Below are 25,914 nucleotides of genomic sequence, written 5' to 3' on the forward strand. Positions count from 1 at the left end.
AACCAGAATCCCCCCAGGGTGTAATTACAGACAACGCAGGTAAGTACTTTTAATATTTAGTCAAATTGCTGGTCAAAATAAGCATTAGGTGGTCGAATGCTTATCTCCAGGGAGAGAATATTTGTTTGGTGTCTTGCCGTGCTTGCTATGCATCCCTGACTCTTTTCTTCTTTCTGCATCAAGTAAGGAATGTAGTGAAAGTTCCCGAGAGGTTAAAAACACCACTGAAAAAATGCCATCAGACCTGAGTTGGGACACTTGGATTATGGAGCTTCTGGACCAAGAGAATGAATGGGGCATGTGTTTAACAGGTAAGAGAAAACGTCCCCAAAATGTTTAAACTTAAAATGTCATGCATACATGCACATCCAGTGCTCAGCGTCTAATTGTGTGTTTGTGTTTTTGCCTTTTTGCAATAGCGTAGTGAAACATTTGGGTGGTGGAAAAATAATGGAAAATAAAATTCAGACTACAGACTGCTTCAGGCGAGTACACGTGGTGCACAAGGACGTTCTCAACCTAGAGAAAATGAATTTTTTTAGACTGATACTGTAAACTTTGTGTTTGTGTGTCAGGTTTCCATACACCGGAAACAGCTGCTGCATCTGTAATTCTGTCCATCCTGAGGAGAGTCCACCTATACAACAGATCCTTGGCTCACCTATAATGACACACAGGTGCTCCACACAACTGGATCTGCAGCTTGTGAAGAACAGCAGCACTCGGCCTACATCCTGTTTTACAAGAGAAACGTAAGAAGACACAGCGTCTAATCCTGTAGTGAGAGAATGTCACGCCAGCTGCAGCCTAATCCAATCTCTCTTCTTTTTTTTCAGTGCCCAGACACCCTTCAGTTTCATCGTATCATCCCTAACAACAGCTGTAGAGTTGGATGGAGGATGAAGACAGCAGAGAGCAAAAGAACAGGTAAGAGCGGACAGGTAGTCAGAGTTAACAAAAACTTTTAAAGCCAGTGTAGCTTCTGTTTTGAGCACATTTATTGATGACAATTTTACATAACTAAGCAGTGTGTTATACTGTTATCAGATGTGGAGTCTCACTAACCACTTTAATAGTAACTTGTGTCCCAAATACTGTTTATTTTCTTAGTTACAGATAGTGAAATAAAATGGAAAACGATTGTTTCATAATTGTATACTCAGCTTGGTCAAGACAATAACTCGAGAACGAGGGGCGTAGGATTTTGAATTGATACCATTGGTGCATCTACTAAAGTTCTGGGGTCAGTTTGAATATCAGTGACCTTGACCTCAAGTTCAAAGGTCAAGTTTTCTGAAAATCTTGTGAATGCTACAACTCGGTGACAAGAAGTAAGTCTCCTAGGTTGTTCAAATTTGTACCATAGGTGCATTTACTAGGACCCTGAAGGGTTGCACTGGGTGCCATCTGTAGAGGTATGTGTATTTTTTAGGGGTTGCTTGGAGACGAGTACCATACATTTCAAATGAGCATACATTCCAAAATATGCAAATTAGCCCCATACATCATAATGATGATGCTTGGTGTTCAGGGTATGAACATTCTATGCTGAAAGTTTAGAAATACACAACCTTTGACAGCTTGTTTCAGTTGAACTTTTGCAAAGCTGAGAAGATTTTCACTGCGATCACATTAAGTCCAAAGATGTTTAAACTTCTTTTTCACAGAAAGGTAAGTTGAAGAGACTTGCAGCACATTTCTCTAAATATTTTCTTAGTAAATAAGCATTTTTGAAACTTTTAATGAAGCTTCATGGATGATTTCTGTAAAAACTGAATTTTGAACCAAATGAAGGATTTTGAATTTTCATACCATAAACTTTGTTTTATGCCATTACTGATGTTGGTTTTCTTGTTTCTAAACAGAAATCAAACAAACAAAACGTGGCAGAGAAGGAAATTCCTTCTACGTCTCAACAGAGGTAAAGAAATGCGCGACTCTTTAATGCTGCTGGAGATATTTATAGCAGTGGTTTAGTTGGAGCTGTTTTATTTCCCTTTTGTTGGTGTTTTTCTTCCCTTGTGCATTTACATTTTTTTACTACTTCTAGTCTTGTTTATTATTTATATTGATTCAGAGATTAGTGTTTGAAAATGTGTAAATGTATAAAATACATGATTTTGTTCCATTACATTTATTCATTTTTATTGCAGTCTCCAGCATGTACTCCTTGTTAAAAATTTCCACTTTGAAAATAACATTTACACTTTTGTCCTCATCAGCATCCCGGATGCTTCTGTTGCTGCCACACCAACTAACCCTGAAAATGTTAAAAAGAAGAAGAAGAAGAGAAAATGGAGACGCTTCTTCTGCTGTTCCTCGGTTTGCTTTTACACAAAACATATGAAATGCACATTCTCTTTAAAATGTACTTGTTAGTTTTAAGTGACTTTACTTTTTTAATGACATTATGTTTGTTCGTCGTCTGCAGCAAACTGACAGCGATTCAGAGGCAGAGACCACCACTGTAAAGACACAAAAAAAGTCTCGCTGGTCTCTTTTTAAATTCTGGAAGGTATGTTTTATGGAAAGAGTCACTGTCATCAAGCATTTACTCATCACAGTTAAATGAGAGCAATTAAGAGCAATGAAGCACACGGCTATGTCCTGTACTTTGGTTTCTTTCTACAGAGAAAAAGGCAGGCTGCTCCTGAAACGACAGGGGAACCTGATAAAATCAGTGACAGGTGAGGGAAACTTTAATCTTCTCACTTTAAAGCAAAATTCTTTATATAAATAAGCATTAGATAGTCGAATGCTGTTCTCCAGAGAGAGAATGTTTGTTTGGTGTCTTGTTGTGTTGCGATGCATCCCTGACTCTTTTCTTCTTTCTACATCCAGCAGCACAGGTAAGGAATGTGGTGAAAGCTCCCATCAGGTAAAAAACACCACTGAAAGATCCCAGCAGACCTGAGTTGGGACACTTTGATTATGGAGCTTCTGGACCAAGAGAGTGGATGGGAGCATGTGTTTAACAGGTAAGAGAAAAACATCCTCCAAAATGTTTAACCTTCAAAGCTCATGCATACATGCACATACACTGCTCAGCGTCTTGACATCTTTCCTAATTGTTTTGCTTGTGTTTTTACCTTTTTGGAGCAGTGGGAGTCTGCGGTGGAAAAACAATAGAAAATCAAACTGAGACTACAGACTGCTTCGGGTGAGTACACGTGGTGCACAAAGACCAAAGCTCACTTTGTCAAAGTGGAGAAAATGAATTATTTTACACTGATACTGTAAACTTTGTGCGTGTGTGTCAGGTTTCCAAACATCGGAAACACCTGCTACATGAACTCCTGCCTGCAGAGCCTCCTCAACATTGAAGAGTTCATTAGAGACATCAGCCGTCAGGAGGTTTTGTGGAGCGCAGTCCCAGAAGCTCAGCTCTTAAGGTGCGCTACGTCAACCTTCTACTTTCTTCAGAAACCTGAAGAACAAAGAGATCTAACAGCAGAAATGTCTGTTTACCCTTTCCTTTCTACAGAAGGCTCACTGACATCAGGGACTGTCATGACTCAACAGATTATGGCCTTAAAGATCACCACCTGAGATCTTTAAGAAGGCATTCAGCAGTCAAGCTCCTGAATACACAGGCAGTGCACAGAAAGTGCGTCAGCTATTTGGACATTTCGTTTTTTGCTTTACTTTCTGATTTTGATGTTCTGCTTTAAATCTCCTCTGTGCTTTTCTTCAGGATGCTCATGAATTCCTAACATTGTTCCTCAATGAGGTCAAAAGGCTCTCACCTCACCTGAAGAGGAACGCAGCTCTCCTGGGCCAAAGTTATACCTGCCCAGTAGAAGACCATCACGTTTTCAAAATGGAAAACATGAGGACATGCAAGGGGTAAGTGTGTCTTTCAGAAACACAGAGCTGGTTGCAATATCGTCATATACCTCGTTTCCACCTACCTGATCTTTACTTTAACTATGTTACTCCTTAAATGTGTAGCTGCGGTCACCAATCATCACAGCAAGAGGAATTCACCAGCTTGTCTCTTGACCTGGTTCCAGAGGGGTCTGTTGAGGACATGCTAGAGACATACTTGAAGGTAAGATCACAAATTCCAGTAGAGTTGTAGTATCACCGATCTTAACACACCTTTTTTGTTAGTGTTTGTGTGTATGTGTGTGTGCATATGTTGTGATTTCTTTCTACCATAAAGCCTGTTTCTCTGTGCTGTTGTTCAGGAACAAGAAATAGAATTTCGCTGTGATTGTGGAGGGACGACCTCAGAACTGAAGTCATCTTTTGATACACTGCCAAGGTGAGTAAGGTCACATCAGAATTGATCGACTGACCAGGTTTCCAAACTGTGGCGCATCAAACATCAGAGTTTTTCGAGACAGTACTTGAGCAGTCATTTTCTCCCATCTCCTGTTTGTGTTTGACACTCATTCTTCTTATTTTGTACCTTGTTTGTTTTTCTTTCTTTTTGCCAGAGTTCTCATCTTGCACCTTAAGAGGTTTGGCTTTACACAAACCTATGAGATTCAGAAGGTGGATGACCCCGTCAGGCTGCAGAGGGACTTGGTGGTGCCATCCAATCAGGTAAAAACAGACTGCAGAACATCTCAGAGAATCAGCTTAATTATCGCACTGATGTGAGACTTTATGAAACTAACACTCTTTTGATTTGTTCCTTCTCAGGGTGGTGGCTGTTACAGTCTTGTCAGCATCATCAGTCATTATGGAGGCACAGAATCAGGTAAAACAACTGACTTGTTACAAGCAGAAAATGATTTAACAGAATTTGCTACTTTTCAGTGAAGGACTCACACACAAAAGCTTTTGATGTTCTGAGAAGCACTAAGTCAAAATCACTGTTTGCTTGAATCAGTCGACTTCCAGAAGTTTGATTCATTTGTCTTAATGTGATTTCAGGACACTACATCTGTAATTCTGTCCATCCCGAGGAGAGTCCATACTCTACATCGGATAATTGGCTCACCTATAATGACGCACAGGTGCTCCACACAACTGGATCTGCAGCTTGTGAAGAACAGCAGAACTCGGCCTACATCCTGTTTTACAGAGAAACGTAAGAAGACACAGCATCTCATCCTGAAGTGAGTGAATTTTTAAATGTGCTATTACCTTGTTAACCAGTTTTGTCTTCATTGTCAGTTCTGAAGCAGGATATGGAAGGAAGTTAAGGTCCTCATCATGCTGAGAAGGAACAACAGTCGTCCCAGCCCACCATCGCAGACTGCAGTAAGTATTGGCCTTAGGAGGAAGGGTCCTCCCAGAGAGCCTGGTTCCTCCCAAGATTTCTTCCTCCAGGAGGGAGTTTTTTCTTGCCACCGTCGCCCACATTCACTGGTCTCATTAGCAGAGACATTTTTAACCTCCTAAGACCTGAACTCTATCATGGCATGCATTTTTAATTTCTCTGTGCCATTTGGGTTGATTGGGACCTGATGAATGCTTCTCAAAACATGAGATCCACATATGAGGACATTCATTTTAAATTTCGATTGAACAGTGGCAGTGTAATGTCCTCCTAAGTGGATATCAGGTCTTTGTAGAGCAAAATGTTGTGGACAACCCAAAATGTGATGTCCACATATGTGGACACCAGGTCCTAGGAGGTTAAAGAAATTCTACTAGTAGTGCACCACTACTAGAGACAGTCCTTTTCTGGACCAGTGTTTGGCTTGCTCTCTGGGAACAACAAACAATTAAACAAATAAATTAATAATAAAATCAGTGCTCTCAGTGTTAATCTCGTTAAAATGAGATTAACACTGACAGCACTAAATAAAATAAAATAAAGAAAACATTTTTTTTCGTTTCTTTTTTTTAAATTTGTTTTATTAAAATCAAAATAACTAATAAAAAATAATAAAAGTATTCAGCTGTGTTTTGTGAAATTTGTTATGAGTCTTAGTTAAGTTGATGTCACAGAAGTTTCTGAATCAACCGTTTAGATTGTTCAACAAACCGATTTACTCAGGTAAGATGGTAAGCTGGAGCACTGGCACCCTTCGACTTCAGTTGAAGTTTTCAGACAAATATTCCCTCGATCAGTTGCAGCTTCTGCTGTTAAATAAATTATTAGCTGCAAATGTTTAGCTGCAAGTAGCAAAGTCCAGAAGTGACAACATTTCCACTGCACTCTCTCCAGAAATGGTATATAAAATTTTGACCAAATTAGACATTTATCCTTGGATCACTGACAACCCTATAGGGTGAAAATCTTTAATTGTACCTTTTATAACATTTTAACAAGTTACTGTCTCCTGCTGCATGTTTCCTGTTTTGGCTGAACTTCATCAGGTCAAAAAACACACCGTGTTGTGGTTTACTGAATGAACTCATGTACAGGACACACTGAAAGCAGGTTTACAACGTTTGATTAACAAAGTCAAGATCAGTTAACAACAGCTGAACTAAAGACTTTCTTTTCTCATCGATAAAATGAGGTCCATGCCAATGCGCTCAAATGGGACCTCCATTAATGGTGAGGGGCATAAAGGCGCTTTTGGAATGGCCAGCTGGTCTGTCCCTACTGGTTCACCAGCTGACACCACTGGATGCACATCCAAACGTGCAAAAAATGCAAGATGGCGGCGCGCACAGACGCAGCGGCTCTATGCTCTCCACTTACCCAATTTCACTGTGCAAGAAACTGCACAATGACAATAAAAAGCTCTAAGTCTAAAACAGATTCCCGGCCAGTAAAATCGGGCAATTATTGGCTCCAGAGTCTTATCTCATTCCAGGTGACCAGCCTTCGAGTTGTAATGAGCCAGCTAATAAAATCATTTCTCAGTGGCTCTTCTGGCACCAACAAGTGGGTGTGTTCTTCCATTGTGCAAGTGTCACGACACACTGAACATGGTCTGTCCCTACTCGTTACAACCAGTGACTGTTTTCTACAGTCATTGGTTACAACATGTGGAAATGTCAGTGCTATGTCAGGGCGCACTATTTGACTATCAGCTCTCATCATTTGATCAAAGGGTGAATTGCATAGTGCCATTATCTTCTGTGTAGCAAATTGCTGGAACGGGCAATCTGAACGCGGCCCAAACGCCACGTGTCCCTATTGGTCGTGTGTGCAGGCCTACATACTGCCTATTGAGCTACTAAATCCCGACCAATCAGTTTTCAGATTTAAGGGGTATGATGGCCGTCAGCTAACCGCAGCCGTTACTCTCTGCATTTTCCCCCGATATTTCATTTCCACTGGTACTACGGGGTATTTGTGAATATCCATGACTGACCTGGCCAGGTGGCCAGCTGGTCTTTGGCCAGGGTCAGGGCAGTTTCAAGGTTAAAAAAAAATCCCTTTCACTGACAGACTGAAGTAAAGGTCCTCAAAATGGAGGGTCTTCGAGCTCCTCAGTGGCAGGAAAAGGTTTCCCAGACCCAGTGTTGTATATTTGTTTCCCAAAAGATTGAAATAGTGGAGAGAAATCAGGTTCTGAAACCATCCAGGAGACAAAGTCTCCAACTGGTTTGTGGAAGTCCAGTTTCTCCAAATTAATCAGCGGGTGAAATGCCTCTTCATGGATGGTTTTGATTCTGTTGTTATTCATGAACAAAGCCCTCAAAGCAACATATGAAAGAAAGTCATCTTTCATTATTGTCTCCAGCGTGTTAAAAGAGAGATCAAGCTCAGTGACGAGTTTTGAAGCGGCTGCAGGGACTTCTCGAAGGTTTGGCTCGAGCAGTCGCAGGATGTTGTTCACAGTGGCGACACTGTTGACTGGTGATTGACAAGCACTGAGATACTAACATGACAAACACAAGAACATCATGACTTATTCTCCTGAGTGCCTGCAAAACAAAAATACAAAATCAAACTCAAAGCTTTTCTTTCAGGTGCTGGTGTGGCACAATCTAATGATTAAAACAGTCATGCTAACAGCTCTTGGAGCACAGCTGCACAAAATAACAGCTTTTGGAGCACAAAATGCATTACAGTGAAACCCAGTAACCTAACATGTTGTCAAGGATAAAGAAAAAATCTGAAACAAAAGCAGGTAGTGTGTTGATTTATGTTGTGAGGAAGCTTTCACTCCCATCAAAGTCACCCAGTGTTGAGAACCCAAATGAGCCCAGAAACCTCAAGTGGCTGCAACCAACAGCGAACGCCAAGAAGTGGATACTTGCATGCTGAGCAGAAAACCCAACAGAGGCAAGACGGCACATCTTGGTCCCACTCAGGCAGTACGAACACCTGGAAGGAGGAGCCCACAGTTCAGACCCAAGGTCACCGGTAAGGACACCAGCCAGCCAGTTATAAGTCTAGTTTTCATTTTCATTTTAGTTAGTGTTATGGCCTGTCTAGGGGTGGCCAGACCATAATATAAGGGTGATCCACCCCTGTCTGACCCCAAGCAGCACATCACACAACCAGTACAATTTTGATGGTGATTTATTTACAGTGATTGAATTCTAACAAAGGAAAGGAGCGGACTATACCTTCAGGGTGGAACCAAAAACAACAAACAAAAGGGACCCTATCTAAAGGATGTACCAAACTTACTTATGAAAAGAATCAAACCAAATGACAATGTCTTATCTCCCTAACTAACAAAAACATGAGAAAAGGGCAATCAAATAAAAAGGCAGTCCACCCCTACATGCTCCTGTATAAAGAAACGGGTAACACAAAGCCTGCCAGTTGAGGTCCATGGTGGTGTCATCTTATATGTTGTCTCCAGGTCATTAGCCAATCTGTATGGTCCGTTCCATGGATCCACCAATCACGGAAAGGCACCTGCACACTCAGATGGACCTTTGGAAATAATCACATCTTAATAGAGTGAAGCATAGACTGTATAAAAGATAGGACCATTGCAACTTTAATGCAGCACTTCACCCTTTCACATAGTCCCAGGTCTTCTCTGTCATTTTTATGGTGCTGCAAATGTCTTCAGTTGGTGAAAAGTCTGGACTGCTGGCGTCTTGTTGTGCTTGCTATGCATCCCTGACTCTTTTCTTCTTTCTGCATCAAGTAAGGAATGTAGTGAAAGTGCTCAGTGCTCAGCATCTAATTGTGTGTTTGTCTTTTTACCTTTTTGCAATAGCGTAGTGAAACATTTGGGCGGTGGAAAAATAATGGAAAATAAAATTCAGTCTACAGACTGCTTCAGGTGAGTACAGGTGGTGCACAAGGACCAAAGCTCACCTTCTCAACCTGGAGAAAATGAATTATTTTACACTGATACTGTAAACTTTGTGTTTGTGTGTCAGGTTTCCAAACATCGGAAACAGCTGCTGCATCTGTAATTCTGTCCATCCTGAGGAGAGTCCACACTCTACAACAGATCCTTGGCTCACCTATAATGACACACAGGTGATCCACACAACTGCCTACATCCTGTTTTACAAGCGAAACGTAAGAAGACACAGCGTCTCATCCTGTAGTGAGAGAATGGCACGCCAGCTGCAGCCTGATCCAATCTCTTTCTTTTTTTCGGTGCCCAGACACCCTTCAGTTTCATCATATCATACTGTTATCAGATGTGGAGTCTCACTAACCACTTTAATAGTAACTTGTGTCCCGAATACTGTTTATTTGTCTTAGTTACAGATAGTGAAATAAAATGGAAAACGATTGTTTCATAATTGTATACTCAGCTTGGTCAAGACAATAACTCGAGAACGAGGGGCGTAGGATTTTGAATTGATACCATTGGTGCATCTACTAAAGTTCTGGGGTCAGTTTGAATATCAGTGACCTTGACCTCAAGTTCAAAGGTCAAGTTTTCTGAAAATCTTGTGAATGCTACAACTCGGTGACAAGAAGTAAGTCTCCTAGGTTGTTTAAATTTGTACCATAGGTGCATTTACTAGGAGGCTGAAGGGTTGCACTGGGGGCCATCTGTAGAGGTGTAGAGTCAACAACCTGTCTCTGAATGTGGACAAAACAAAAGAAATTGTTGACTTCAGGAGAGCACAGAGAGATCACTGCCCACTTAACATCAATGGATCCTCCATGGTGATTGTCAAGAGCACCAAATTCCTTGGTGTCCACCTGGCGGAGAACCTCTCCTGCTCCCTCAACACCAGCTCCATAACCAAGAAGGCCCAGCAGCGTCTCTACTTCATGCAGAAGCTGAGGAAAGCCCATCTCCCACCATCCATTCTCACCACCTTTTACAGTGGGACTAACGAGAGCATCCTAAACAGCTGCATCACTGTCTGGTATGGTAACTGCAGCGTATTGGATTGCAGTACCGTACAACGGATAGTGAGAGTAGCTGAGAAGATCATTGGAGCCCCTCTCCCCTCCTTATAGCACCCGCTCCATCCACGAAGCCACCAGCTTGGTGGAGGACCCCACACACCCTTCAAACACTCTTCACCCTGCTGCCTTCTGGAAAGAGGTCCCAGAGCATCCGGGCCCTCACTACCAGACTATGGAAAAGTTTTTTCCCACAAGCCGTCAGACTCCTGAACACTCAGTGACTGAACTGGCACACGCACACCTTCACACACGTCACTACCAAGCACTTATCTGCAGTATCTCACACTCATACACACACACACACACACAGACACCAAGTTACTTTTGCACAATACTCAGCATTTTGCACATTTCCATTGTCTTGTGTCTGTATCGTCCTGTGCTGTCTAGTGTTGCACTGTTTTGTCTTGTTTATTTTTGCAATTTATGCACACTGCACTTTATGTAGTCCTGGGTTTGTCCGTTATATGTCATATGTAGCACCAGGGTCTCGGAGGAACGCTGTCTCATTTCACTCTGTACAGTACCACTGCACGTGGTTAAAATGTCAATAAAAGCCACTTGAATTGACTTGACCTGTATTTTTTAGGGGTTGCTTAGAGACGAGTACCATACAGTTCAAATGAGCATACATTCCAAAATATGCAAATTAGCCCCCTACATCATAATGATGATGCTTGGTGTTCAGGGTATGAACATTCTATGCTGAAAGTTTAGAAATACACAACCTTTGACAGCTTGTTTTCAGTTGAACTTTTGCAAAGCTGAGAAGATTTTCACTGCGATCACATTAAGTCCAAAGATGTTTAAACTTCTTTTTCACAGAAAGGTAAGTTTGAAGAGACTTGCAGCACATTTCTCTAAATATTTTCTTATGGTAAATAAGCATTTTTGAAACTTTTAATGAAGCTTCATGGATGATTTCTGTAAAAACTGAATTTTGAACCAAATGAAGGATTTTGAATTTTCATACCATAAACTTTGTTTTATGCCATTACTGATGTTGGTTTTCTTGTTTCTAAACAGAAATCAAACAAACAAAACGTGGCAGAGAAGGAAATTCCTTCTACGTCTCAACAGAGGTAAAGAAATGCGCGACTCTTTAATGCTGCTGGAGATATTTATAGCAGTGGTTTAGTTGGAGCTGTTTTATTTCCCTTTTGTTGGTGTTTTTCTTCTGCCTTGTGCATTTACATATTTTTTTTACTACTTCTAGTCTTGTCTATTATTTATATTGATTCAGAGATTAGTGTTTGAAAATGTGTAAATGTAAAAAATACATGATTTTGTTCCATTACAGTTATTCATTTTTATGTGCAGTCTCCAGCATGTACTCCTTGTTAAAAATTTCCACTTTGAAAAATAACATTTACACTTTTGTCCTCATCAGCATCCCGGATGCTTCTGTTGCTGCCACACCAACTAACCCTGAAAATGGTAAAAAGAAGAAGAAGAAGAGAAAATGGAGGCACTTCTTCTGCTGTTCCTCGGTTTGCTTTTACACAAAACATATGAAATGCACATTCTCTTTAAAATGTACTTGTTAGTTTTAAGTGACTTTACTTTTTAATGACATTATGTTTGTTCGTCGTCTGCAGCAAACTGACAGCGATTCAGAGGCAGAGACCACCACTGTAAAGACACAAAAAAAGTCTCGCTGGTCTCTTTTTAAATTCTGGAAGGTATGTTTTATGGAAAGAGTCACTGTCATCAAGCATTTACTCATCACAGTTAAATGAGAGCAATTAAGAGCAATGAAGCACACGGCTATGTCCTGTACTTTGGTTTCTTTCTACAGAGAAAAAGGCAGGCTGCTCCTGAAACGACAGGGGAACCTGATAAAATCAGTGACAGGTGAGGGAAACTTTAATCTTCTCACTTTAAAGCAAAATTCTTTATATAAATAAGCATTAGATAGTCGAATGCTGTTCTCCAGAGAGAGAATGTTTGTTTGGTGTCTTGTTGTGTTGCGATGCATCCCTGACTCTTTTCTTCTTTCTACATCCAGCAGCACAGGTAAGGAATGTGGTGAAAGCTCCCATCAGGTAAAAAACACCACTGAAAAGATCCCAGCAGACCTGAGTTGGGACACTTTGATTATGGAGCTTCTGGACCAAGAGAGTGGATGGGAGCATGTGTTTAACAGGTAAGAGAAAAACGTCCTCCAAAATGTTTAACCTTCAAAGCTCATGCATACATGCACATACACTGCTCAGCGTCTTGACATCTTTCCTAATTGTTTGCTTGTGTTTTTACCTTTTTGGAGCAGTGGAGTCTGCGGTGGAAAAACAATAGAAAATCAAACTGAGACTACAGACTGCTTCGGGTGAGTACACGTGGTGCACAAAGACCAAAGCTCACTTTAACAAAGTGGAGAAAATGAATTATTTTACACTGATACTGTAAACTTTGTGCGTGTGTGTCAGGTTTCCAAACATCGGAAACACCTGCTACATGAACTCCTGCCTGCAGAGCCTCCTCAACATTGAGGACTTCATTAGAGACATCAGCCGTCAGGAGGTTTTGTGGAGCGCAGTCCCAGAAGCTCAGCTCTTAAGGTGCGCTACGTCAACCTTCTACTTTCTTCAGAAACCTGAAGAACAAAGAGATCTAACAGCAGAAATGTCTGTTTACCCTTTCCTTTCTACAGAAGGCTCACTGACATCAGGGACTGTCATGACTCAACAGATTATGGCCTTAAAGATCACCACCTGAGATCTTTTAAGAAGGCATTCAGCAGTCAAGCTCCTGAATACACAGGCAGTGCACAGAAAGTGCGTCAGCTATTTGGACATTTCGTTTTTTGCTTTACTTTCTGATTTTGATGTTCTGCTTTAAATCTCCTCTGTGCTTTTCTTTCAGGATGCTCATGAATTCCTAACATTGTTCCTCAATGAGGTCAAAAGGCTCTCACCTCACCTGAAGAGGAACGCAGCTCTCCTGGGCCAAAATTATACCTGCCCAGTAGAAGACCATCACGTTTTCAAAATGGAAAACATGAGGACATGCAAGGGGTAAGTGTGTCTTTCAGAAACACAGAGCTGGTTGCAATATCGTCATATACCTCGTTTCCACCTACCTGATCTTTACTTTAACTATGTTACTCCTTAAATGTGTAGCTGCGGTCACCAATCATCACAGCAAGAGGAATTCACCAGCTTGTCTCTTGACCTGGTTCCAGAGGGGTCTGTTGAGGACATGCTAGAGACATACTTGAAGGTAAGATCACAAATTCCAGTAGAGTTGTAGTATCACCGATCTTAACACACCTTTTTTGTTAGTGTTTGTGTGTATGTGTGTGTGCATATGTTGTGATTTCTTTCTACCATAAAGCCTGTTTTCTCTGTGCTGTTGTTCAGGAACAAGAAATAGAATTTCGCTGTGATTGTGGAGGGACGACCTCAGAACTGAAGTCATCTTTTGATACACTGCCAAGGTGAGTAAGGTCACATCAGAATTGATCGACTGACCAGGTTTCCAAACTGTGGCGCATCAAACATCAGAGTTTTTCGAGACAGTACTTGAGCAGTCATTTTCTCCCATCTCCTGTTTGTGTTTGACACTCATTCTTCTTATTTTGTACCTTGTTTGTTTTTCTTTCTTTTTGCCAGAGTTCTCATCTTGCACCTGAAGAGGTTTGGCTTTACACAAACCTATGAGATTCAGAAGGTGGATGACCCCGTCAGGCTGCAGAGGGACTTGGTGGTGCCATCCAATCAGGTAAAAACAGACTGCAGAACATCTCAGAGAATCAGCTTAATTATCGCACTGATGTGAGACTTTATGAAACTAACACTCTTTTGATTTGTTCCTTCTCAGGGTGGTGGCTGTTACAGTCTTGTCAGCATCATCAGTCATTATGGAGGCACAGAATCAGGTAAAACAACTGACTTGTTACAAGCAGAAAATGATTTAACAGAATTTGCTACTTTTCAGTGAAGGACTCGCACACAAAAGCTTTTGATGTTCTGAGAAGCACTAAGTCAAAATCACTGTTTGCTTGAATCAGTCGACTTCCAGAAGTTTGATTCATTTGTCTTAATGTGATTTCAGGACACTACATCTGTAATTCTGTCCATCCCGAGGAGAGTCCATACTCTACATCGGATAATTGGCTCACCTATAATGACGCACAGGTGCTCCACACAACTGGATCTGCAGCTTGTGAAGAACAGCAGAACTCGGCCTACATCCTGTTTTACAAGAGAAACGTAAGAAGACACAGCATCTCATCCTGAAGTGAGTGAATTTTTAAATGTGCTATTACCTTGTTAACCAGTTTTGTCTTCATTGTCAGTTCTGAAGCAGGATATGGAAGGAAGCATGATAAGGTCATCATCATGCTGAGAAGGAACAACAGTCGTCCCAGCCCACCATCGCAGACTGCAGGTAAGTATTGGCCTTAGGAGGAAGGGTCCTCCCAGAGAGCCTGGTTCCTCCCAAGATTTCTTCCTCCAGGAGGGAGTTTTTTCTTGCCACCGTCGCCCCACATTCACTGGTCTCATTAGCAGAGACATTTTTAACCTCCTAAGACCTGAACTCTATCATGGCATGCATTTTTAATTTCTCTGTGCCATTTGGGTTGATTGGGACCTGATGAATGCTTCTCAAAACATGAGATCCACATATGAGGACATTCATTTTAAATTTCGATTGAACAGTGGCTGTGTAATGTCCTCCTAAATAGATATCAGGTCTTTGTAGAGCAAAATGTTGTGGACAACCCAAAATGTGATGTCCACATATGTGGACACCAGGTCCTAGGAGGTTAAAAGAAATTCTACTAGTAGTGCACCACTACTAGAGACAGTCCTTTTGTGGACCAGTGTTTGGCTTGCTCTCTGGGAACAACAAACAATTAAACAAATAAATTAATAATAAAATCAGTGCTCTCAGTGTTAATCTCGTTAAAATGAGATTAACACTGACAGCACTAAATAAAATAAAATAAAGAAAACATTTTTTTTCGTTTCTTTTTTTTAAATTTTGTTTTATTAAAATCAAAATAACTAATAAAAAAATAATAAAAGTATTCAGCTGTGTTTTGTGAAATTTGTTATGAGTCTTAGTTAAGTTGATGTCACAGAAGTTTCTGAATCAACCGTTTAGATTGTTCAACAAACCGATTTACTCAGGTAAAGATGGTAAGCTGGAGCACTGGCACCCTTCGACTTCAGTTGAAGTTTTCAGACAAATATTCCCTCGATCAGTTGCAGCTTCTGCTGTTAAATAAATTATTTAGCTGCAAATGTTTAGCTGCAAGTAGCAAAGTCCAGAAGTGACAACATTTCCACTGCACTCTCTCCAGAAATGGTATATAAAATTTGACCAAATTAGACATTTATCCTTGGATCACTGACAACCCTATAGGGTGAAAATCTTTAATTGTACCTTTTATAACATTTTAACAAGTTACTGTCTCCTGCTGCATGTTTCCTGTTTTGGCTGAACTTCATCAGGTCAAAAAACACACCGTGTTGTGGTTTACTGAATGAACTCATGTACAGGACACACTGAAAGCAGGTTTACAACGTTTGATTAACAAAGTCAAGATCAGTTAACAACAGCTGAACTAAAGACTTTCTTTTTCTCATCGATAAAATGAGGTCCATGCCAATGCGCTCAAATGGGACCTCCATTAATGGTGAGGGGCATAAAGGCGCTTTTGGAATGGCCAGCTGGTCTGTCCCTACTGGTTCACCAGCTGACACCACTGGATGCACATCCAAACGTGCAAAAAATGCAAGATGGCGGCGCGCACAGACGCAGCGGCTCTATGCTCTCCACTTACCCAATTTCACTGTGCAAGAAACTGCACAATGACAATAAAAAGCTCTAAGTCTAAAACAGATTCCCGGCCAGTAAAATCGGGCAATTATTGGCTCCAGAGTCTTATCTCATTCCAGGTGACCAGCCTTCGAGTTGTAATGAGCCAGCTAATAAAATCATTTCTCAGTGGCTCTTCTGGCACCAACAAGTGGGTGTGTTCTTCCATTGTGCAAGTGTCACGACACACTGAACATGGTCTGTCCCTACTCGTTACAACCAGTGACTGTTTTCTACAGTCATTGGTTACAACATGTGGAAATGTCAGTGCTATGTCAGGGCGCACTATTTGACTATCAGCTCTCATCATTTGATCAAAGGGTGAATTGCATAGTGCCATTATCTTCTGTGTAGCAAATTGCTGGAACGGGCAATCTGAACGCGGCCCAAACGCCACGTGTCCCTATTGGTCGTGTGTGCTGGCCTACATACTGCCCTATTGAGCTACTAAATCCCGACCAATCAGTTTTCAGATTTAAGGGGTATGATGGCCGTCAGCTAACCGCAGCCGTTACTCTCTGCATTTTCCCCCGATATTTCATTTCCACTGGTACTACGGGGTATTTGTGAATATCCATGACTGACCTGGCCAGGTGGCCAGCTGGTCTTTGGCCAGGGTCAGGGCAGTTTCAAGGTTAAAAAAAAAATCCCTTTCACTGACAGACTGAAGTAAAGGTCCTCAAAAATGGAGGGTCTTCGAGCTCCTCAGTGGCAGGAAAAGGTTTCCCAGACCCAGTGTTGTATATTTGTTTCCCAAAAGATTGAAATAGTGGAGAGAAATCAGGTTCTGAAACCATCCAGGAGACAAAGTCTCCAACTGGTTTGTGGAAGTCCAGTTTCTCCAAATTAATCAGCGGGTGAAATGCCTCTTCATGGATGGTTTTGATTCTGTTGTTATTCATGAACAAAGCCCTCAAAGCAACATATGAAAGAAAGTCATCTTTCATTATTGTCTCCAGCGTGTTAAAAGAGAGATCGAGCTCAGTGACGAGTTTTGAAGCGGCTGCAGGGACTTCTCGAAGGTTTTGGCTCGAGCAGTCGCAGGATGTTGTTCACAGTGGCGACACTGTTGACTGGTGATTGACAAGCACTGAGATACTAACATGACAAACACAAGAAACATCATGACTTATTCTCCTGAGTGCCTGCAAAACAAAAATACAAAATCAAACTCAAAGCTTTTCTTTCAGGTGCTGGTGTGGCACAATCTAATGATTAAAACAGTCATGCTAACAGCTCTTGGAGCACAGCTGCACAAAATAACAGCTTTTGGAGCACAAAATGCATTACAGTGAAACCCAGTAACCTAACATGTTGTCAAGGATAAAGAAAAAATCTGAAACAAAAGCAGGTAGTGTGTTGATTTATGTTGTGAGGAAGCTTTCACTCCCATCAAAGTCACCCAGTGTTGAGAACCCAAATGAGCCCAGAAACCTCAAGTGGCTGCAACCAACAGCGAACGCCAAGAAGTGGATACTTGCATGCTGAGCAGAAAACCCAACAGAGGCAAGACGGCACATCTTGGTCCCACTCAGGCAGTACGAACACCTGGAAGGAGGAGCCCACAGTTCAGACCCAAGGTCACCGGTAAGGACACCAGCCAGCCAGTTATAAGTCTAGTTTTCATTTTCATTTTAGTTAGTGTTATGGCCTGTCTAGGGGTGGCCAGACCATAATATAAGGGTGATCCACCCCTGTCTGACCCCAAGCAGCACATCACACAACCAGTACAATTTTGATGGTGATTTATTTACAGTGATTGAATTCTAACAAAGGAAAGGAGCGGACTATACCTTCAGGGTGGAACCAAAAACAACAAACAAAAGGGACCCTATCTAAAGGATGTACCAAACTTACTTATGAAAAGAATCAAACCAAATGACAATGTCTTATCTCCCTAACTAACAAAAACATGAGAAAAGGGCAATCAAATAAAAAGGCAGTCCACCCCTACATGCTCCTGTATAAAGAAACGGGTAACACAAAGCCTGCCAGTTGAGGTCCATGGTGGTGTCATCTTATATGTTGTCTCCAGGTCATTAGCCAATCTGTATGGTCCGTTCCATGGATCCACCAATCACGGAAAGGCACCTGCACACTCAGATGGACCTTTGGAAATAATCACATCTTAATAGAGTGAAGCATAGACTGTATAAAAGATAGGACCATTGCAACTTTACTGCAGCACTTCACCCTTTCACATAGTCCCAGGTCTTCTCTGTCATTTTTTATGGTGCTGCAAATGTCTTCAGTTGGTGAAAGGTCTGGACTGCTGGCGTCTTGTTGTGCTTGCTATGCATCCCTGACTCTTTTCTTCTTTCTGCATCAAGTAAGGAATGTAGTGAAAGTGCTCAGTGCTCAGCATCTAATTGTGTGTTTGTCTTTTTACCTTTTTGCAATAGCGTAGTGAAACATTTGGGCGGTGGAAAAATAATGGAAAATAAAATTCAGTCTACAGACTGCTTCAGGTGAGTACAGGTGGTGCACAAGGACCAAAGCTCACCTTCTCAACCTGGAGAAAATGAATTATTTTACACTGATACTGTAAACTTTGTGTTTGTGTGTCAGGTTTCCAAACATCGGAAACAGCTGCTGCATCTGTAATTCTGTCCATCCTGAGGAGAGTCCACACTCTACAACAGATCCTTGGCTCACCTATAATGACACACAGGTGATCCACACAACTGCCTACATCCTGTTTTACAAGCAAAACGTAAGAAGACACAGCGTCTCATCCTGTAGTGAGAGAATGGCACGCCAGCTGCAGCCTGATCCAATCTCTTTCTTTTTTTCGGTGCCCAGACACCCTTCAGTTTCATCATATCATACTGTTATCAGATGTGGAGTCTCACTAACCACTTTAATAGTAACTTGTGTCCCGAATACTGTTTATTTGTCTTAGTTACAGATAGTGAAATAAAATTGAAAATGATTGTTTCATAATTGTATACTCAGCTTGGTCAAGACAATAACTCGAGAACGAGGGGCGTAGGATTTTGAATTGATACCATTGGTGCATCTACTAAAGTTCTGGGGTCAGTTTGAATATCAGTGACCTTGACCTCAAGTTCAAAGGTCAAGTTTTCTGAAAATCTTGTGAATGCTACAACTCGGTGACAAGAAGTAAGTCTCCTAGGTTGTTTAAATTTGTACCATAGGTGCATTTACTAGGAGGCTGAAGGGTTGCACTGCGGGCCATCTGTAGAGGTGTAGAGTCAACAACCTGTCTCTGAATGTGGACAAAACAAAAGAAATTGTTGACTTCAGGAGAGCACAGAGAGATCACTGCCCACTTAACATCAATGGATCCTCCATGGTGATTGTCAAGAGCACCAAATTCCTTGGTGTCCACCTGGCGGAGAACCTCTCCTGCTCCCTCAACACCAGCTCCATAACCAAGAAGGCCCAGCAGCGTCTCTACTTCATGCAGAAGCTGAGGAAAGCCCATCTCCCACCATCCATTCTCACCACCTTTTACAGTGGGACTAACGAGAGCATCCTAAACAGCTGCATCACTGTCTGGTATGGTAACTGCAGCGTATTGGATTGCAGTACCGTACAACGGATAGTGAGAGTAGCTGAGAAGATCATTGGAGCCCCTCTCCCCTCCTTATAGCACCCGCTCCATCCACGAAGCCACCAGCTTGGTGGAGGACCCCACACACCCTTCAAACACTCTTCACCCTGCTGCCTTCTGGAAAGAGGTCCCAGAGCATCCGGGCCCTCACTACCAGACTATGGAAAAGTTTTTTCCCACAAGCCGTCAGACTCCTGAACACTCAGTGACTGAACTGGCACACGCACACCTTCACACACGTCACTACCAAGCACTTATCTGCAGTATCTCACACTCATACACACACACACACACACAGACACCAAGTTACTTTTGCACAATACTCAGCATTTTGCACATTTCCATTGTCTTGTGTCTGTATCGTCCTGTGCTGTCTAGTGTTGCACTGTTTTGTCTTGTTTATTTTTGCAATTTATGCACACTGCACTTTATGTAGTCCTGGGTTTGTCCGTTATATGTCATATGTAGCACCAGGGTCTCGGAGGAACGCTGTCTCATTTCACTCTGTACAGTACCACTGCACGTGGTTAAAATGTCAATAAAAGCCACTTGAATTGACTTGACCTGTATTTTTTAGGGGTTGCTTAGAGACGAGTACCATACAGTTCAAATGAGCATACATTCCAAAATATGCAAATTAGCCCCCTACATCATAATGATGATGCTTGCTGTTCAGGGTATGAACATTCTATGCTGAAAGTTTAGAAATACACAACCTTTGACAGCTTGTTTTCAGTTGAACTTTTGCAAAGCTGAGAAGATTTTCACTGCGATCACATTAAGTCCAAAGATGTTTAAACTTCTTTTTCACAGAAAGGTAAGTTTGAAGAGACTTGCAGCACATTTCTCTAAATATTTTCTTATGGTAAATAAGCATTTTTGAAACTTTTAATGAAGCTTCATGGATGATTTCTGTAAAAACTGAATTTTGAACCAAATGAAGGATTTTGAATTTTCATACCATAAACTTTGTTTTATGCCATTACTGATGTTGGTTTTCTTGTTTCTAAACAGAAATCAAACAAACAAAACGTGGCAGAGAAGGAAATTCCTTCTACGTCTCAACAGAGGTAAAGAAATGCGCGACTCTTTAATGCTGCTGGAGATATTTATAGCAGTGGTTTAGTTGGTGCTGTTTTATTTCCCTTTTGTTGGTATTTTTCTTCTGCCTTGTGCATTTACATATTTTTTTTACTACTTCTAGTCTTGTCTATTATTTATATTGATTCAGAGATTAGTGTTTGAAAATGTGTAAATGTAAAAAATACATGATTTTGTTCCATTACATTTATTCATTTTTATTTGCAGTCTCCAGCATGTACTCCTTGTTAAAAATTTCCACTTTGAAAAATAACATTTACACTTTTGTCCTCATCAGCATCCCGGATGCTTCTGTTGCTGCCACACCAACTAACCCTGAAAATGGTAAAAAGAAGAAGAAGAAGAGAAAATGGAGACACTTCTTCTGCTGTTCCTCGGTTTGCTTTTACACAAAACATATGAAATGCACATTCTCTTTAAAATGTACTTGTTAGTTTTAAGTGACTTTACTTTTTTAATGACATTATGTTTGTTCGTCGTCTGCAGCAAACTGACAGCGATTCAGAGGCAGAGACCACCACTGTAAAGACACAAAAAAAGTCTCGCTGGTCTCTTTTTAAATTCTGGAAGGTATGTTTTATGGAAAGAGTCACTGTCATCAAGCATTTACTCATCACAGTTAAATGAGAGCAATTAAGAGCAATGAAGCACACAGCTATGTCCTGTACTTTGGTTTCTTTCTACAGAGAAAAAGGCAGGCTGCTCCTGAAACGACAGGGGAACCTGATAAAATCAGTGACAGGTGAGGGAAACTTTAATCTTCTCACTTTAAAGCAAAATTCTTTATATAAATAAGCATTAGATAGTCGAATGCTGTTCTCCAGAGAGAGAATGTTTGTTTGGTGTCTTGTTGTGTTGCGATGCATCCCTGACTCTTTCCTTCTTTCTACATCCAGCAGCACAGGTAAGGAATGTGGTGAAAGCTCCCATCAGGTAAAAAACACCACTGAAAAGATCCCAGCAGACCTGAGTTGGGACACTTTGATTATGGAGCTTCTGGACCAAGAGAGTGGATGGGAGCATGTGTTTAACAGGTAAGAGAAAAACATCCTCCAAAATGTTTAACCTTCAAAGCTCATGCATACATGCACATACACTGCTCAGCGTCTTGACATCTTTCCTAATTGTTTGCTTGTGTTTTTACCTTTTTGGAGCAGTGGAGTCTGCGGTGGAAAAACAATAGAAAATCAAACTGAGACTACAGACTGCTTCGGGTGAGTACACGTGGTGCACAAAGACCAAAGCTCACTTTGTCAAAGTGGAGAAAATGAATTATTTTACACTGATACTGTAAACTTTGTGCGTGTGTGTCAGGTTTCCAAACATCGGAAACACCTGCTACATGAACTCCTGCCTGCAGAGCCTCCTCAACATTGAGGACTTCATTAGAGACATCAGCCGTCAGGAGGTTTTGTGGAGCGCAGTCCCAGAAGCTCAGCTCTTAAGGTGCGCTACGTCAACCTTCTACTTTCTTCAAAAACCTGAAGAACAAAGAGATCTAACAGCAGAAATGTCTGTTTACCCTTTCCTTTCTACAGAAGGCTCACTGACATCAGGGACTGTCATGACTCAACAGATTATGGCCTTAAAGATCACCACCTGAGATCTTTTAAGAAGGCATTCAGCAATCAAGCTCCTGAATACACAGGCAGTGCACAGAAAGTGCATCAGCTATTTGGACATTTCATTTTTTGCTTTACTTTCTGATTTTGATGTTCTGCTTTAAATCTCCTCTGTGCTTTTCTTTCAGGATGCTCATGAATTCCTAACATTGTTCCTCAATGAGGTCAAAAGGCTCTCCCCTCACCTGAAGAGGAACGCAGCTCTCCTGGGCCAAAGTTATACCTGCCCAGTAGAAGACCATCACGTTTTCAAAATGGAAAACATGAGGACATGCAAGGGGTAAGCCTGTCTTTCAGAAACACAGGGCTGATTGCAATATCTTCATATACCTCGTTTCCACCTACCTGATCTTTACTTTAACTATGTTACTCCTTAAATGTGTAGCTGCGGTCACCAATCATCACAGCAAGAGGAATTCACCAGCTTGTCTCTTGACCTGGTTCCAGAGGGGTCTGTTGAGGACATGTTAGAGACATACTTGAAGGTAAGATCACAAATTCCAGTAGAGTTGTAGTATCACCGATCTTAACACACCTTTTTTGTTAGTGTTTGTGTGTATGTGTGTGTGCATATGTTGTGATTTCTTTCTACCATAAAGCCTGTTTTCTCTGTGCTGTTGTTCAGGAACAAGAAATAGAATTTCGCTGTGATTGTGGAGGGACGACCTCAGAACTGAAGTCATCTTTTGATACACTGCCAAGGTGAGTAAGGTCACATCAGAATTGATCGACTGACCAGGTTTCCAAACTGTGGCGCATCAAACATCAGAGTTTTTCGAGACAATACTTGAGCAGTCATTTTCTCCCATCTCCTGTTTGTGTTTGACACTCATTCTTCTTATTTTGTACCTTGTTTGTTTTTCTTTCTTTTTGCCAGAGTTCTCATCTTGCACCTGAAGAGGTTTGGCTTTACACAAACCTATGAGATTCAGAAGGTGGATGACCCCGTCAGGCTGCAGAGGGACTTGGTGGTGCCATCCAATCAGGTAAAAACAGACTGCAGAACATCTCAGAGAATCAGCTTAATTATCGCACTGATGTGAGACTTTATGAAACTAACACTCTTTTGATTTGTTCCTTCTCAGGGTGGTGGCTGTTACAGTCTTGTCAGCATCATCAGTCATTATGGAGGCACAGAATCAGGTAAAACAACTGACTTGTTACAAGCAGAAAATGATTTAACAGAATTTGCTACTTTTCAGTGAAGGACTCACACACAAAAGCTTTTGATGTTCTGAGAAGCACTAAGTCAAAATCACTGTTTGCTTGAATCAGTCGACTTCCAGAAGTTTGATTCATTTGTCTTAATGTGATTTCAGGACACTACATCTGTAATTCTGTCCATCCCGAGGAGAGTCCATACTCTACATCGGATAATTGGCTCACCTATAATGACGCACAGGTGCTCCACACAACTGGATCTGCAGCTTGTGAAGAACAGCAGAACTCGGCCTACATCCTGTTTTACAAGAGAAACGTAAGAAGACACAGCATCTCATCCTGAAGTGAGTGAATTTTTAAATGTGCTATTACCTTGTTAACCAGTTTTGTCTTCATTGTCAGTTCTGAAGCAGGATATGGAAGGAAGCATGATAAGGTCATCATCATGCTGAGAAGGAACAACAGTCGTCCCAGCCCACCATCGCAGACTGCAGGTAAGTATTGGCCTTAGGAGGAAGGGTCCTCCCAGAGAGCCTGGTTCCTCCCAAGATTTCTTCCTCCAGGAGGGAGTTTTTTCTTGCCACCGTCGCCCCACATTCACTGGTCTCATCAGCAGAGACATTTTTAACCTCCTAAGACCTGAACTCTATCATGGCATGCATTTTTAATTTCTCTGTGCCATTTGGGTTGATTGGGACCTGATGAATGCTTCTCAAAACATGAGATCCACATATGAGGACATTCATTTTAAATTTCGATTGAACAGTGGCAGTGTAATGTCCTCCTAAGTGGATATCAGGTCTTTGTAGAGCAAAATGTTGTATTTTGGTCTCGACGACCCAAAATGTGATGTCCACATATGTGGACACCAGGTCCTAGGAGGTTAAAAGAAACTCTACTAGTAGTGCACCACTACTAGAGACAGTCCTTTTCTGGACCAGTGTTTGGCTTGCTCTCTGGGAACAACAAAAAATTAAACAAATAAATTAATAATAAAATCAATGCTGTCAGTGTTAATCTCGTTAAAATGAGATTAACACTGACAGCACTAAATAAAATAAAATAAAATAAAATAAAATAAACATTTTTTTTATTTCTTTTTTTTATTTTGTTTTATTCAAATCAAAATAACTAATAAAAAAATAATAAAAGTATTCAGCTGTGTTTTGTGAAATTTGTTATGAGTCTTAGTTAAGTTGATGTCACAGAAGTTTCTGAATCAACCGTTTAGATTGTTCAACAAACCGATTTACTCAGGTAAAGATGGTAAACTGGAGCACTGGCACCCTTCGACTTCAGTTGAAATTTTGAGACAAATATTCCCTCGATCAGTTGCAGCTTCTGCTTTTAAATAAATTATTTAGCTGCAAATGTTTAGCTGCAAGTAGCAAAGTCCAGAAGTGACAACATTTCCACTGCACTCTCTCCAGAAATGGTATATAAAATTTTGACCAAATTAGACATTTATCCTTGGATCACTGACAACCCTATAGGGTGAAAATCTGTAATTGTACCTTTTATAACATTTTAACAAGTTACTGTCTCCTGCTGCATGTTTCCTGTTTTGGCTGAACTTCATCAGCTCAAAAAACACACCGTGCTGTGGTTTACTGAATGAACTCATGTACAGGACACACTGAAAGCAGGTTTACAACGTTTGATTAACAAAGTCAAGATCAGTTAACAACAGCTGAACTAAAGACTTTCTTTTTCTCATCGATAAAATGAGGTCCATGCCAATGCGCTCAAATGGGACCTCCATTAATGGTGAGGGGCATAAAGGCGCTTTTTGAATGACTAGCTGGTTCACCAGCTGACACCACTGGACGCACACCATCGGCGCACATCCAAACATGCAAAAAATGCAAGATGGCGGTGCACACAGATGCATCTGTGCGCACCGCACACAGAGCAAGTTTCTTTGTGCGGCTGAGCATTTCTTAAAGGTTCATCAGGTCTTGTTGGTGTCCCTGTGAATAAAATGTCCTGCTGGGTTTATCTGCTGAGGGTTTTATGGTAATGTTGAAGTTGGGGCTCTTTATTTCACAACAGCCTCGGCTGTTTTCTGAAGAAATGATATATTAAACTGAACAAGTGTGAAAGGTCAAACAAAGACGATAAACACACGAACACTTGCACACTGTGCACAAGGCTCACTTAGCAGTCAAGGCAACATGTAGACGTCTGCAGAACTCCAGAGTCTGACTGGATTGATTAGATTTGTTTGGTTGTTGTATTATAGCTAAAATTATGTACTACTGAGTATTGACTTGAAATACTAGGCTTAGATACATTTAAGGGTAACTAATTCAACTTAATGATCACAATGGATCACACTCATAAATTTATCATTTGTCATAAGTCAACAATAAAAGTCAGTTGATTAAGATGTATGTTTAATTACATTTTTTTTAATTTCTCAC

General features: G+C 41.1%; 4 protein-coding genes across 11 annotated transcripts in view; all 4 read left to right on the top strand.

Annotated features, from left to right (window-relative positions):
- Nucleotides 1-5,737, top strand: part of LOC109202437 (ubiquitin carboxyl-terminal hydrolase 37-like) — an 8,062-nt gene extending 2,325 nt beyond the window's left edge. Inside the window, exon 7 of one of the 2 annotated variants that reach the window (XM_025907782.1) lies at nucleotides 5,128-5,737. In XM_025907782.1, the coding sequence (XP_025763567.1) occupies nucleotides 5,128-5,133 (6 nt within the window). In that variant the 3' untranslated portion in view covers nucleotides 5,134-5,737. Of the gene's footprint in view, nucleotides 1-843; nucleotides 916-5,127 lie in introns of those variants that run through there. The other variant, XM_025907781.1, reaches the window with a different exon arrangement.
- A 3,705-nt stretch (nucleotides 5,738-9,442) lies between these two features.
- Nucleotides 9,443-15,132, top strand: LOC102080914 (ubiquitin carboxyl-terminal hydrolase 26-like). 3 transcript variants are annotated; one of them, XM_019359783.2, is made up of 16 exons: nucleotides 9,443-11,033; nucleotides 11,231-11,286; nucleotides 11,595-11,694; nucleotides 11,803-11,886; nucleotides 12,003-12,058; nucleotides 12,216-12,350; nucleotides 12,471-12,530; nucleotides 12,631-12,762; nucleotides 12,855-12,978; nucleotides 13,067-13,218; nucleotides 13,324-13,423; nucleotides 13,564-13,640; nucleotides 13,816-13,924; nucleotides 14,024-14,081; nucleotides 14,258-14,415; nucleotides 14,502-15,132. In XM_019359783.2, the coding sequence occupies exons 1-16, from the start codon at nucleotides 11,007-11,009 to the stop codon at nucleotides 14,505-14,507; spliced, it is 1,434 nt and encodes a 477-aa protein (XP_019215328.1). In that variant the 5' UTR covers nucleotides 9,443-11,006; the 3' UTR covers nucleotides 14,508-15,132. The 3 variants fall into 3 exon arrangements, with proteins under 3 accessions (XP_019215328.1, XP_019215326.1, XP_019215327.1); XM_019359781.2 differs by having other exon boundaries at nucleotides 9,447-11,033; nucleotides 12,213-12,350; nucleotides 14,502-15,131; XM_019359782.2 differs by having other exon boundaries at nucleotides 9,460-11,033; nucleotides 12,213-12,350; nucleotides 12,474-12,530; nucleotides 14,502-15,128.
- Nucleotides 15,133-17,150: 2,018 nt separating this feature from the next.
- Nucleotides 17,151-25,914, top strand: part of LOC102075878 (ubiquitin carboxyl-terminal hydrolase 26) — a 33,555-nt gene continuing 24,791 nt past the window's right edge. The window contains exons 1-3 of one of the 3 annotated variants that reach the window (XM_019359770.2): nucleotides 17,151-17,617; nucleotides 18,433-18,498; nucleotides 18,599-18,701. In XM_019359770.2, coding sequence (XP_019215315.1) covers nucleotides 17,451-17,617; nucleotides 18,433-18,498; nucleotides 18,599-18,701 — 336 coding nt within the window. In that variant the 5' untranslated portion in view covers nucleotides 17,151-17,450. The remainder of the gene's footprint in view (nucleotides 17,618-18,432; nucleotides 18,499-18,598; nucleotides 18,702-25,914) is intronic. The other 2 variants (XM_019359767.2, XM_019359769.2) reach the window with 2 other exon arrangements.
- On the top strand, nucleotides 19,268-24,496 carry LOC109202416 (ubiquitin carboxyl-terminal hydrolase 26-like). Of its 3 annotated transcripts, none has more exons than XM_019359780.2 (16): nucleotides 19,268-20,424; nucleotides 20,622-20,677; nucleotides 20,986-21,085; nucleotides 21,195-21,278; nucleotides 21,395-21,450; nucleotides 21,608-21,742; nucleotides 21,863-21,922; nucleotides 22,023-22,154; nucleotides 22,247-22,370; nucleotides 22,459-22,610; nucleotides 22,716-22,815; nucleotides 22,956-23,032; nucleotides 23,208-23,316; nucleotides 23,416-23,473; nucleotides 23,650-23,807; nucleotides 23,894-24,496. In XM_019359780.2, the coding sequence occupies exons 1-16, from the start codon at nucleotides 20,398-20,400 to the stop codon at nucleotides 23,897-23,899; spliced, it is 1,434 nt and encodes a 477-aa protein (XP_019215325.1). In that variant the 5' UTR covers nucleotides 19,268-20,397; the 3' UTR covers nucleotides 23,900-24,496. The 3 variants fall into 3 exon arrangements, with proteins under 3 accessions (XP_019215325.1, XP_019215323.1, XP_019215324.1); XM_019359778.2 differs by having other exon boundaries at nucleotides 20,272-20,424; nucleotides 21,605-21,742; XM_019359779.2 differs by having other exon boundaries at nucleotides 20,276-20,424; nucleotides 21,605-21,742; nucleotides 21,866-21,922; nucleotides 23,894-24,494.

This window comes from Oreochromis niloticus, linkage group LG6, assembly GCF_001858045.2.
Source record: "Oreochromis niloticus isolate F11D_XX linkage group LG6, O_niloticus_UMD_NMBU, whole genome shotgun sequence".
NCBI lineage: Eukaryota > Metazoa > Chordata > Actinopteri > Cichliformes > Cichlidae > Oreochromis > Oreochromis niloticus.

What these genes read in the sequence shown, in the direction of transcription:
- LOC102080914 (XM_019359781.2), top strand. Translation starts at nt 11,007, where the DNA reads ATGTTTAAACTTCTTTTTCACAGAAAG. An exon ending in AACTTCTTTTTCACAGAAAG is followed by an intron (nt 11,034 to 11,230) that starts GTAAGTTTGAAG and finishes GTTTCTAAACAG; the next exon opens with AAATCAAACAAACAAAACGT. An exon ending in TCTTTTGATACACTGCCAAG is followed by an intron (nt 13,641 to 13,815) that starts GTGAGTAAGGTC and finishes TCTTTTTGCCAG; the next exon opens with AGTTCTCATCTTGCACCTGA.
- LOC109202416 (XM_019359778.2), top strand. Translation starts at nt 20,398, where the DNA reads ATGTTTAAACTTCTTTTTCACAGAAAG. An exon ending in CCAGAAGCTCAGCTCTTAAG is followed by an intron (nt 22,155 to 22,246) that starts GTGCGCTACGTC and finishes TCCTTTCTACAG; the next exon opens with AAGGCTCACTGACATCAGGG. An exon ending in AACATGAGGACATGCAAGGG is followed by an intron (nt 22,611 to 22,715) that starts GTAAGCCTGTCT and finishes TTAAATGTGTAG; the next exon opens with CTGCGGTCACCAATCATCAC.